General features: G+C 44.8%; 1 protein-coding gene across 1 annotated transcript in view; it reads right to left on the bottom strand.

Moving 5' to 3' along the window:
- CLRN1 (clarin 1) overlaps positions 1-12989 on the bottom strand; it is a 39204-nt gene that overhangs the window by 4187 nt on the left and 22028 nt on the right. Inside the window, exon 2 of the mRNA XM_007086307.2 lies at positions 8604-8783. Within this exon, the coding sequence (XP_007086369.1) occupies positions 8604-8783 (180 nt within the window). The remainder of the gene's footprint in view (positions 1-8603; positions 8784-12989) is intronic.

Below are 12989 nucleotides of genomic sequence, written 5' to 3'. Positions count from 1 at the left end.
TTCATGTGTTTGATTGCCCTGCCATCTGGCTGGTACTGTAATATTTATTTCCCCCTTTAATGACTGATTACTGAGTTAATCCCTGACTGAAAAGGATAGCTGAGTTATAGAGCTGTCACACAATGAATTACCAGTCAATTAACAAACATTTGTAATGTGCTAGACATTGCACACTCATGACTGTCCTCTGGCAGCTCTCTGGGACTGCAGAGCTGGACGCCTCTCTCCTCCAGTCCTTACAATATAGGGAGCAAAGGTCACGGCCAACAAGAGAGCTGCCTCTTCGTCCCTGGCTGATCGTGAGGGTGACTATGCCATGATGGGTGAGAACAGCCTGCCAGGATCTCTGTGAGTCCAGGGTACCGTGGGCTTCAGGGGAAATGTGTCCTCAAAGGTGAAAAAAAAAAAAAAAAAAAGCTCTGATACATTCTCCTATTATCACTAAGATTGTATTGTGGGAAATAATAAATTAGAATTTCAATTCCATTTAAAGTAATGGCCAACATTTCCAGAAAGCTAGCACGTCATCTTTAAGCTCTCTTACAGATGACAAATACTAGAGGCATTCCATTGCCTCTGCAGAATGATAAATTGATAATTTCCTTCTTTAAGGAGTCTTGAAGGATGATAAATGGAGGTGGAAAAGCCATAGCTTTGCAGGTGTAGGTACTAATTTTCTGTGAAATTATGCAATCTCAGTAGAAAGCCAGTTATCAAAGGTGAGGTCTCCAGCAATAATTTCTTCCGCAAATGAAAACGGTTCTGTCTTCACCCTGCTGTAGAGACCAGTGGCTGCTATCTAGAAAAGGGACAGCAGGACAAGTAAAACAAGTTAATACCTAAGAGTAGATTTTGAGGTCTTGATGGGGAGAAATTTGGTCACGTGTTTCCAAAGAGAAGGTGTGGATGAAAGAACACCACCAGTTAGGTTCAGCTTTTTCTCCTCATCTCCTGTACTGGAGAGTTGAAGAACCCACATCTAACTTAAGTTTTACAAATGTCATGTCAGTAGAGCAGTGATTTGTGCAAAGAAGAAATGATCTAAAAACGTGATCTTTTTTCTAATTTGAACTGACTCTCAGAAAAGGAGAATATCCTTTGTTTCAGAAAATACACAGAGCTACTTCTGCTCTATTCGTTTATTCAACAAATATTTGTTGGGTGCCTACTGCAGCGTTCTGGGCCCTGGGGATACAGCCCTGGATGAGCCGACAGAAATCCCTGTCTTCATGGAGCTGTCAGTGGTGGAGACAGTGGAGAAGAGGCAATAACAAGATAAGCAAGGACATTCTGTCACTTATCAGAGTGTGATTTGCACTAAGGAGAATAAAATAAAGCAGGGAAGGGGGTGGCCAGGGAGGCCTCAGGGAGAAGATGATGTTTTAGTGCCTCTTGAAGAAAGTCAAGGAATGGGAAAGGTAAGTGAAGGGAAGAGCATTTTGGGGTAAGGGAACAGTGTGCGCAGAGGACCCGGGCAGTTTGGGCAGAGAGAGGCAGAGAGCCATGCAGAGAGGAGTAAGAGGTGAGCCGAGTGTGGGGGCAGGGGCTGGCGGGGTCCTGGGGTAGGCGCATCAAGTGGTGCTTTAGAGGTCATAGCAAGGACTTGCGCTGAGACTCTAAAACAAACAGGAAGACACACTTGCGTGTTCTGAATAGGAAGGGAGTCTGCGTTTGTGATAGAACAAGATTGAACATCTCCTTGCACAAGGTCATGGCCATTTCCAGCACCCTCGACATGAGTAACCTGGAGTGCAATCCTGTCACTGCCCTGCTGCCACCGGCACCTCAAATCAGAATCTTTGGTCCTTTGCCATCACGGGCTGGCTAATACTACTTCTTTCCTTCTGTGGCCTCCTTCCTAAAGTCTATGCTGAGAAACCAGTAGAATACTGTCGTTTTGCCGACTTTTCCTACCACAATCCCGTCCTTCAGCCTTGCTCAGGCTCGGCGGCTTTGATGCCTGGATATCCCTGTATCTCCCTTCTCAGACTTTAGATAACAGCTCCTCCATAAGGACTGAAGTGGAAACAAGACCCGGAGAGTTTCTGACCACAGTTATAGAATAATATGTCCTAGACATATTACAGAGGCCAGGATATTTGGAGTACTGAAATTGATATGTAATGTAAGCCTTCATCTATTTTTGTACTGCTCTTTATTTTCCTGTCTGTGTGTTTCATGTGTGACTGTGCTTGTTTATGTTCCATGCCATAGTTGTAATTATCATAATTAATTAGGCCCGTATCAGGAACATCTCCCTTTTAAAGGAAGGCAGCCATTGTATTTGTTTGCCTTGCTTGGTATAACTCCTAACATGATACTGTGTGTAAGAGAAGACATAATAAATACAATTTGCAATAAGCCCACATTTTGGAGGTTTTCACCACCTCCAAAAGGCCTGAGCCAATACCTTTCATATCACCTTCAGAGAGTATTCACTGAACTATCTAGAATGTTCTATGCATGATCCATGGAAAGTCCTCTACCTGGCCTCTTCTCTTCTCCTTGCAGATCTGGGACTATGCCATCAACTGGGAAACTTCTAGAATGCAGTATAGAAAGGCAGACACTCATGTATCAGTGCCCCAGTGTGCAAATGTGGATCCAGTCGCTTCCATGCCCAGCCACTTCTTCTTTGGCTCCCTCTCTTTCTCTACCTCCCTAATTTGTGTACATTTCTCTCTCTCTCTCTCTCCCACTGTATTAGAAACCTGGAGGGAAGTGTTTTCGACCCTGTTTTCCCCATTCTGCCTTCCCCTCCCATTTACTCTCCCATTTATGCTTCCACAGAGCTCACTGTTCAGCAATACTCTTGAAACACCCCCGTCTTATAGCCTCACGGACATCATGACCTCCTGGTTTTCCTTCCTCCCCTCTAGACACACCTAGTCAGTGTCCTTTGCCGGCCACTCCTCCTCAACCCAAAAGTGAACTGATGGTGTTCTTCGGGGATTGGTCCTAGGCCAATTTTTCTCTATCTACATTCTCTCCCCAGATGATCTCATCCATTTCCATTGCTTTAAATAATATCTATATCCTGACAACTCCTAAATTTATGTCTTTTGTCTAGACCTCTTCTCTGAGCTCCAGACTCATATATCCCACTGGCTACTTGCCATCTCTACTCACATACCTCCTAGGGTCTCAAACTTGACATGCCCCAAATAGAACATTGATTTCTAGTGCTAAGCTCCTCCTTCCACATCTTTCTTGCCCTGAACTCTAAGTCTATTCCTCCCCTTGTCTTATTCGTCTTGGTAAATGCCACCACTGTCGACTTGCTTCAGCCACCGGCAAAAGGCTTTACTTTTGGATCTACTTTCAAAATGTTTTTAGAATCCATTCATCTCTCTCCATGTCCAAGGCAATATAGCCTAGTCTTTCACCAGACATTTCTTAAAAGGTAAATCAGCAACCTCATGTCTCCTTAAACTCTTTCACAAGTTTCTCAATGTAATTAGAATCAATTCTGAAAGATTTACCCTGGCTGACTTTTGAGGTCTGACATTAACTGCCATCAACAGGTCTTGATAATAATGTTGGTGTTTTTTGTTTTTTGTTTTTTCTCTCATTTCCCCCTCATTTCTTACCCCTAGCCACCTGGGCCTTCTTTCAGTTCCCACAGCAAGCCGACCTCTTTCCTTAGAGTCTTCACACGTGCTTTCTCCTCTCCTTGGGAAAGTCTCTGGGGGTCCTCAGCTCCTTTGAATCCTTAGAACTACTTGCTGCCCAGTGCATCAAAGCCCCATCCCTTCTTTCTTTCCATTCTCTATTATAGCAGCATGTTGATCACCCTTACGGGATTGAGTGTCATCTCTAATTGCTTATGTACGCTTTTGTTTGATTCTTCTGCTAGACTGTAGGTTCCACGAAAGTAGGACTGTGTGTACCTGATTGGTTGTGGCATCACCAGTTCCTATTATGATGGCCGGCACGTAGTGGGCATTCAGTCAGGGTTTGTTAAATAAGGGACATGTATGCACCTAAATCAGTGGTTCTCAACACTGGTCACGCATTAGAATTACCTGAGAGAGATTTATAAAAACACCTGTACCCAGGCCCCACCCCCAGAGACCCTAATTTAATTAGTGTAGCACGGGGCCTGGCATCAGCACTTTTAGGGAGTTTTCTGAGTGATTTTAATGTATAGTCCAGAAAGAGAATCACTGCCCAAAATGAACTAAGGGAACCCATTGAGGTATTACTGAAATCCTAACTTGGGGAATGGTTTCTCAAATCTAGTTTATAACTGACAAGATGAGAAAGAGCACGTGAACTGCGTTGCCTGTGTTTCATGAACAGTGATGGTGGACAGAGATGCTACATGAAGAGGGCTGAGGAATAAGATGACCCAACTGGAAGCCATAAGTAGTAGAAGGAGCGTCTGGTCCGAGAGGGCGACGGGCTATCAGGCCATAGCATGAGCAAGCGCTGGCGCCTGAAACCTTTGGTGGCCTAATCCAAAGGTTTGTTCTCTTTCCTTCTCTGTCTCCAGGGTCTGGCGTGCGTGCTGGGACACATGAGGAAAGGCTCATAGCTCCGTTACCCCGGCAGTGTGGAAGGAAGACCTCTTCTCCTTCCTTCTCCCGTATCTTCATGCCTCAGGATGCCAAGCCTTGGGTCCCCATCCAGCAAGGGAGTAGACAGATCCAAATGATATGGGTACAAGGAAAGGGGGCATCTTGGGGAACCCAGGGCTGAGTGGGAGAAGAAGAGAAAGGAGGTCTGAGGAGGAAGAAATTTTCTCTGCTGACTATGAGGAGGGCTGCCTGGGCAGAGAAACAGGGGAGGAGACTCAGTGGAAAAGAGCTGCTCTTCCCCACACCCCCCCACTGCCGGCCAGCAGAGGGGTTTTTAATGGAGTGTGACTCACACGGGAACAAAATGACTTCCTCACACAGGCTGTCCCCTCTTTGTGTGTTTATCTGTTGGCTCATAGTTAGAGTGTTTGTGATAAGACCGTAATCCCCATCCTTCCACGATGAGGGTTCAGAGCTGGGATCTCCATGAATATTATAACTTCGGATAAGCATTTCCAAAACTCCAGGGGCTTCTGCTTACTGTATGTATATTGAAGCTGAATGAGGTAGTCTGCGATTCAAGAGTGATCTGTTTACCCCCAAAGGTCACAAACCATCAGTCCATTTGACCCTGACACGTGTTTTGTTTTAAAAAGTGATGGAAAGTTTTGCTATTTAAAAATACGGATTGGGGGCTTTAAAAAGCAGACGATGTGCAAAGCACCTGTCCTTTACCTTCTGCAAGACAGATCTGGAGCTAGCTCCTCCTTCCCCTTCCTCCCCGTCTCTTCCTTCCCTCATCCACAAACCTTTATTGAGGGCCTGCTTTTGCAACAAGTTCAAAGATAAATAAGATATAATGTAAGCGCAGGGTCTGTGTGTTGCCGCATATATTTCTGTGCTCAGGTTTTCTTCGCATCAGACTTGGCCAAGGGCCGAGATAAGATCTGGGACTTGGATTAAATGCTGCATTCTCGGAGTCATCTCGCTTTTCAAATACCGTTAGTTTGGTCGTCCGTTAGAACTGTCAAATAATTTGTCTTCCAAATGGGCTGCTCTTCTGAATTCCGTTCAGAGGCTGGAGTGCGAGATGGCTGTGCCAGTTAATAAGCTGCCGTGTCTGGGCTTCATACGAGCCTTTTCTCTGCTTTGTGATGCTGGGTCAAGACTCCCCCGTCTCTAGCCTGCCTTGTCAGCTGCTTCCCGTTATGCTCTGTCAACAGACAGCTGTGGGGAGGGGACACGAGCGGGACGGAGCACTGGGGGACTTCCCAGGCCCCTCGACCCTCCCAGAGCGGCTGCGGGTGTCCCCCGACACTGTCATCTCCTCAGAGGGCTGAGACCAAGCGCCCCGGCCTCTCTCAAGCCGCCAGGTTCTGGTAACTCCAGACTGTTCTTCAGATCTTTAAGCCCTGGGAATGGCGGCTGCTTTCTGAGAGCGCCGTCTCAGAGTTACCCCAGGGGCTCCTTTCTGTGCTGCTGGTCCTCTGACACCTGTGCAATCAGTCCCTGACGGCCCTGGTCCCCAAGAGCTTGCAGCAGAATCACCTGAGAGGCTTGTTGAACACATTGCTGGGCACACTCCTCCCCCTCCAGAGTTCCCGGTGCAGGAGCAGGTCTGGGGTGGGGATTTGCTTTTCTATCAAGTTCCCAGGTAAGGAAAGGCTCCTGGTCTGGGGACCCCACTCTAAGAACCACTGCTGAACATTATGTTCCCTCCGGGAAAATAGCGCGTGTTCTGTTTTCTGGCTAGCCTCTGATTGATTTAATGGCCTTCACTAAAATAGCACACCACCCAGATCTACCAGTTTGGTTTGTGCTGGGGGAGCACGGAGGTAAAGCCGACATCCACTTCTCACTTGGCCCTACCTGTGAGATTACATCACTCTGTCGGTCTTTCTGTCCCCACCCTGCCCCTGTGTGCTTGCTCCTCTGCCCTGATCTCGAGGCCCTCAGTCTTCCTTTACATATCTCACCCCGTCTCTCCCCGGCCCTTTTCCTCTGCCTCTGTGGGCCTGCTCTGCTAATCCCATCCATTTGAATTCCGATTTCTCTAACGGGTACTAAGTGCCCCAGCTAACACCTCCTTCTGGGTTTGATGTTTCAAGTCCACAAACACGTACTGAAGTGTTTACTGTGCGCACAGCCTCACGCTGGACGCCCTTGCTGGAGATGCCAGGATGAGAAAGACTGGTCTCTGCCGCCTTAGGGTCACTGTTGCTGCACAGTTTAGAACTGTGCTATCTGCTGGTGAAAGACATGGGGAAAATATTAGCAGACCCCCACAAGAGAGAGAACTGCTGTGGTTAAGTGAATTATTTGATTAGCAAGATGTGGAGGAGGCAAGACTCTGAGATGGGCGCTCAAGTACCAATGGAGAGAGGCTGAGGTGTTGTTGCAAGGTGACTGAGCCCCTGTTAACCACAAGGCTCTGCTTCATAGAGAAGGAGCTTTGCAGGTTTGTGGCCAGAGTTGATTTGTGCTAGGGGAAGGGAGCCGTGTCCAGACAAAGAAGGGCCTGGGGCCTGCCGACAGTTAAAGGGCAACGTCAGGGAAGGAAACAGTCTAATGGGATTTTTTTTTATGTTTATTTACTTATTATTTTTTTAAATGTTTATTTATTTTTGAGAGAGAGCGAGCGCGCGCGCGCGCGAGAGAGAGAGAGAGAGAGAGAGAGACAGAGACAGAGACAAAGCACGAGTGGGGGAGGGGCAGAGAGCAAGGGAGACAGAATCTGAAGCAAGCTCCAGGCTCTGAGCTGTCAGCACAGAGCCGGATGAGGCACTCGAACCCGCAAAATGGGAGATCATGACCTGAGCTGAAGTCAAACGCTCAACCGACTGAGCCACCCAGGCACCCACCCCTATTTATTTATTTTTGAGAGAGAGAGAGAGTGAGCATGAGCAGAAGACAGAGAATCCCAAGCAGGCTCTGCCCTGTCAGCACAGAGCCCAACGTGGGGCTCGAACTCCCAAACCGTGAGATCATGACCTGAGTCAAAATCAAGTCAGATGCCTAACCAACTGAGCCACCCAGGGACCCCTCTAACAGGGATTTTCAATCCACTGTTGGCTGGTGTGAGTTGTAACCTCACATCTCTACATGGAATCATTAACAGAACTATGGATGCTTCCTGGGACTATGACAAAGTACTACATCTTCTTGCAAGTCTGAAATGTGGTGAAATGAGAGGCCTTCCATAGAAACGCTACATATGAGTTATGTATACATTTTTTATTTTCTCATCTTTCTCTTCTCCTTGTAACTACATCCTAAACACCCTGAGGCACTACCTTGAGTTTGTATTCTTTTCCATCCGCCTTGGTTATTGAGTAGGACATGTTTATTGATGAACTGATTGCTGAGTTTAGAGTTTATTTTTTTCCCAGATACACACGTCGTTAGGCTACACCAAGTACCTAAAGGCTTGAATATTACAACTCATGTGGGCAGAACACTGGCCCTTCACTTCTTTTGCATGATTTGTATTTATTTTTCTGATTATGACCTGAGATCAAGACCTGAGCTGAGATCAAGAGTCAGACACTCAACCAACTGAGCCACCCGGGTACTCCTGTTTTTCTGATTGTGAATAAATAAATGCACATTATTGAACATTTGGAAACATTAAAAGGCATGAGAGAAAGTGAAAATCACACATAATTTCCCTGCTCAGAGGTAACTACCGCAAATATAATGGTCTCTCTCTCTCTTTCTGTGTATCTGTATGGAGGCTAGAGAGAGTATATGTACAATATATATATACTCCTATATATTGTCCATATTTATATATAGTTATAAAATCTTATACACTGTTTTATTCACTTTTGATACAAGCATGCATCCTTTTGATTACATCTTCAAAATGTGATTTAATGTCACCATCATTTATTCATACAGAGTATCAAAATGCGTATCTCAAATTTCCCATTGTTGGATAATTATATTTTTCTCTACTTTCATAATCATACATAAGACTACAGTGGACATCCATCTATATGTACTATAACTACATTTAGGTAGACCTGTCTTTTGACACACTGGAAGGCACATTTGTCTTCAGAAGGAGAATTTTGTACCCACCTGACATGAAGCTCAAAAGATACAACCCTAGTGGGCCATGAAGGGTTTCAAAGGGCTTGCCAAAAGCATTATACATGAAGAAGGCCGTTCCCACCATGGTTAAAACAACCAGGATCGTGGAGAAGAGAATGACGTTGACGTGGATGCTCAAGGGGATCACTTTGAGCAAATCTGGGAAAACTAAAGATAAAACAAAGATTAGAAGAACTTTCATTAGTGATAGTCTGCAAATGTAATTTCAGAAATTAAATCCTTCTTCTTTTTAACCTCAAAAATCACTAAAATCCTTCCGATGAATACATTCTCACTTACTAATTTACAAGGGATTTAGAAAAAGGTTTAAACACAGGATTATTTTCTAGAACTCACCAGTAGAGACCAACAAAGAGGAGAGTTGAAGGAATTTTTTCTACCCTTGGTCATATGTAATTATTTGAATAAACAAGTACTGGCTTTACAATCAGAAACTGTGCATGTTGATGACCAAACTTTTAATGACATTTCTCAGTAGACATTTTTTTTTTTTAATCCATCTTGAAATGACATTTTTGGTTTGGGAATATCTGGGGGAGTTCAACATCAGGAAGTATTTCTATTTCTTTTACTACCAAAAAAGAAAAAATTGTTTCTAGTCCACACCAAGATTAAAAAATGGGGTATTTTCAGTCAACTTCAATATTTTCATGTAGTACAAGCTGTGGGAAAATAATTTCTGGTGATACGAGAAATATTTTCCATTTAGAAAACATGCCAAATCTATTTCTAGATTTTGTGTTCAGGGCAAGTTTTTCTTGTTTGCAGAGGAAATGAAATACTTTATAAATGTAGGGTTTCTCTTATCTGATGTGGCATCAGTATGCTCAGCATCAGCAAACCTGGCGAGACCAATCTGGGGAAGTTTAGTGCAGCCCATTTAAGTTTCCCCAACATTTATCAAGTGCTTTCTTAATTTATTTACTGAGCACCTAATATGTGCCAGGCATTGTTCTGGCTGCTGGAAAGAGAGCCATAAAATAAGATAGGCAGGGTCCCCATTGTCTTATGGAGATTATAACCTAATGGGAGTAAACAGATAATTAACAAGTAAACAAACAAATGTGATAGCTTATCTCCAAAGATGGCTGCCATCAATTCCTTCTCTCCTTCTACATACATGTCACTTCTCCTTTAAGAGGTAGAATTCATTCCTCAATTCCCTTGAACCTGGGCTGGCCTATGACTGCTTTGGCCACCTGAATATGGCAGAACTACAGCGTGCGAATTCCAGGCCTAGCCTATATAAGAAGACCAGCTGTTCCTTTTTTTTTTTTTTTCTCTTGGAGGCTTGAGCTGTTTTGCAGGAAGTCCAAGTTACTCTGCTAGAGAAAAAGGCAACCCAGAGGAGCACCAGACATGGGAGGGAAGAGTCTTGGATGTCCAACCCAGAAAAACCTCTAGATGACTCCAGCCCCAGGTGCTATTTAATTGCAACCCAATCAAGCACTGCCAAACTGAACTAATAAATTTTTGTTGTAAGCCCCTGAGCTTTGGGAGGCTATTATGCAATGGTAACAATAAGACACTTTCAGATAGTAGTGCTAATGCTATAAAGAAATGAAACAAGGTAATGGAATTTTGAGTGGTTGAGTGAAAGGGTGTGGGTGGTCAGCAGAGTTATACCTGAGCTGGCATCTGAATGCTGAGAAGGAAGTGGCTATAATAAGATCTGGGGAAGAACATTCCAGGGAGAAGGAACACCACTGGGGCAGCAATGAACCTGGCAAGCAAGAGGGGGCAAAAGTGAGATTGCTAGGTTGGGATCAGATTGTTGCACCTGCTGGGTCTTAGTCTCCTGACCATGTGACCATGGTAAGGCGTGGGCTTTTAATTCTAAATTCATTAGGAAGCCACTGGGAGGGGAGAGGGGTTAAATGAGAGAGTGGCACAATCTCCTTCACGTCACTCTGGCTGCTGATTAGTGTGTATAAGGGGGTAGGGGGAGGAAAGAAGGCAAATGTGGAGGCAGGGAGACTCCAGGGCAGGGAGTGTTCGCAGTAGCAAGAGGCAGGAGGCTGGCCTAAGGTATAGCAGCTGGGGGTGGTGACAGGTTATCAGATTTGGAGTATATCTTGGAGATAGAAGATAGGACTTGTCGAAAGAAAGGACTCAAGGATAAGCAGCCGAATAAATGGTGATGCTATTAACTGACATAGACAAGGAGAAGGTGTGGGTTTGGGCATGGGAGTGGGAAATAAGGCAGAAGTCCTGTTTAAAATATGCAATTAGAGGTGCCAAATAGGATTCATGTGTCTGGAGGTCTGGGGAGAAGGTGGAGGTATTTAGGGAGGTGAAACCAAGGGGGAGGGAGCAAAGTGCTTAGGGCATGCAATTTAAGGGGATAATCACTCTCCGGGGCTAACCCTGCACTTTCATGAGCCTGAGAGTGAATGTCTCCTTAAATTTTATGACTAGGGGCCTCCACGGCCTCGCCCTGGTATTTAAAACCAGAGGAATGGCTATCACCTGCAGAGAAACTGTAGTTAGAGAAGGGCAGGGCCCTGGGACTCCCCTACATTTCCCTGCACAAGAGAGAGGAGAAATCAGCCAAGGAGACTGAGAAAGAGAGCTTGTGACTTAGGAACAAATCCATGGATGGGATGGCAGAGAAGCCAAGGGAAGAAAATGGTCCAAACAATGATGTGAATCTATAAGGACAGGTATGAGGGTGCCTGGGTGGCTCAGCTGGTTGAGGGTCCGACTCTTGATTTTGGCTCAGGGCATGATACCAGGGTCGTGGGATCAAGCCCTGCATTGGGCTCTGTGCTGAATGTGGAACCTGCTTGAGATTCTCTCCCTCTTCCCCTGCCCTGCTTGCACATGCTCTCTCTCTCTCAATTTAAAAAAGAACAGATATGGAGTTATTATCAAAGTATGTTAGATGGAAAAAACAAACAAATAGAAGTGTGCACCATTCTATCATTTGGGAAAAAGCCAAAGGGGAATGTATATAATAACAAATAATTTAAGTGCTTATCTGATTTAATTCTTTCAATATACCACCTGCCACAGGAGAAAACTAGAGCTCAGGGGTGTGGTAACATACCCAAGATTTATACTTAGTAAGTGGTGGAGATTCAAACTCTTGTCCTCACTGTAAGTCACCACGCTACAGTAGCTTCAGGGCCAGGCATGCTTATCCACACTATTTCTAGAAGGCTACACATGAAACTGGTAACATTGCTTCTGGAGAAAGAGACTGAGGGATATTTCATTATGAAACTCTTGGATTTGTTTCTTTTTTACTTCTTTGGAAGCCTTTTATATTTAGTGAAAACCTAAATAGTAGATAGATAAAGACAGAAAACTGTGACTGTTCTAGATTAAGGGAGACTTCAGAGACTTGTTGCTAAATACAATGTATGGATATTGTTTGTGATTTGAACAAACACTTTATAAAAGTCACTTTTGAGATAACCGGAGAAAATTGAACACGGACTGGGTATTAGGTAATATTACGTAACTATCATTGATTTTGTTGTTTGTGTTAATGGTGTTGCGGTTGTACCTTTGAAAGTCCTCATCATTTAGAAACGATATGGGTGAGTAGGTTGATAGAGTACAACAATTCCTCATGTGCGTGGCATAGTGGCAATATGGATGTTAAAGTTCACGGGTGTTCGCTGGTCCACCCTGCCCTGTGTTCTAGGGGCACACAGTGAACCAGCTAGCCTTATTCTGCGGATGCCCTGCCCTCCTGAGCCTGCAACTGCTGAGACCGCACAATCGATCCAACCTGCTGTGCTTAGCTCGATCAGCTGTTGATTTGCTGTTTACTAGCAGTTATCAAAAAATCTGCCTCCATCTACCTACCCTTTATTTATTTATTTTTTTTATTTTTTTTTCAACGTTTTTTATTTATTTTTGGGACAGAGAGAGACAGAGCATGAATGGGGGAGGGGCAGAGAGAGAGGGAGACACAGAATCGGAAACAGGCTCCAGGCTCCGAGCCATCAGCCCAGAGCCTGACGCGGGGCTCGAACTCACGGACCGCGAGATCGTGACCTGGCTGAAGTCGGACGCTTAACCGACTGCGCCACCCAGGCGCCCCTCTACCTACCCTTTAAACGAGGTGGCAACCTCCTTGTCTCAGATAGGGCAGCTAGGTGAAGCCTGTCCGAAAATTGCGGCTTGTTACCCAAATGAAACAAAGGCTGAAAGAAGTTGCGCTGATTTGCCCCCTGGAAAGAAAAGCTAGGAGCTAAAATAAATTGTCACATGGAGCATTCTAATTCTTATGAAGTCTCTTACAATTTCCACCCTTGTGAGAAAAGTCACCCAGCAGGGCACTAATCCCTGCAAGTTACACAGTTATTTACATTTTCTCAGGTTTCTGTTTTTGATGAAAAT

The sequence above is a fragment of the Panthera tigris genome, chromosome C2 (assembly GCF_018350195.1).
Source record: "Panthera tigris isolate Pti1 chromosome C2, P.tigris_Pti1_mat1.1, whole genome shotgun sequence".
Taxonomy (NCBI): domain Eukaryota; kingdom Metazoa; phylum Chordata; class Mammalia; order Carnivora; family Felidae; genus Panthera; species Panthera tigris.
Note: the sequence above shows the minus strand (reverse complement) of the source record. Positions and strands in the feature narration are given on the sequence as shown.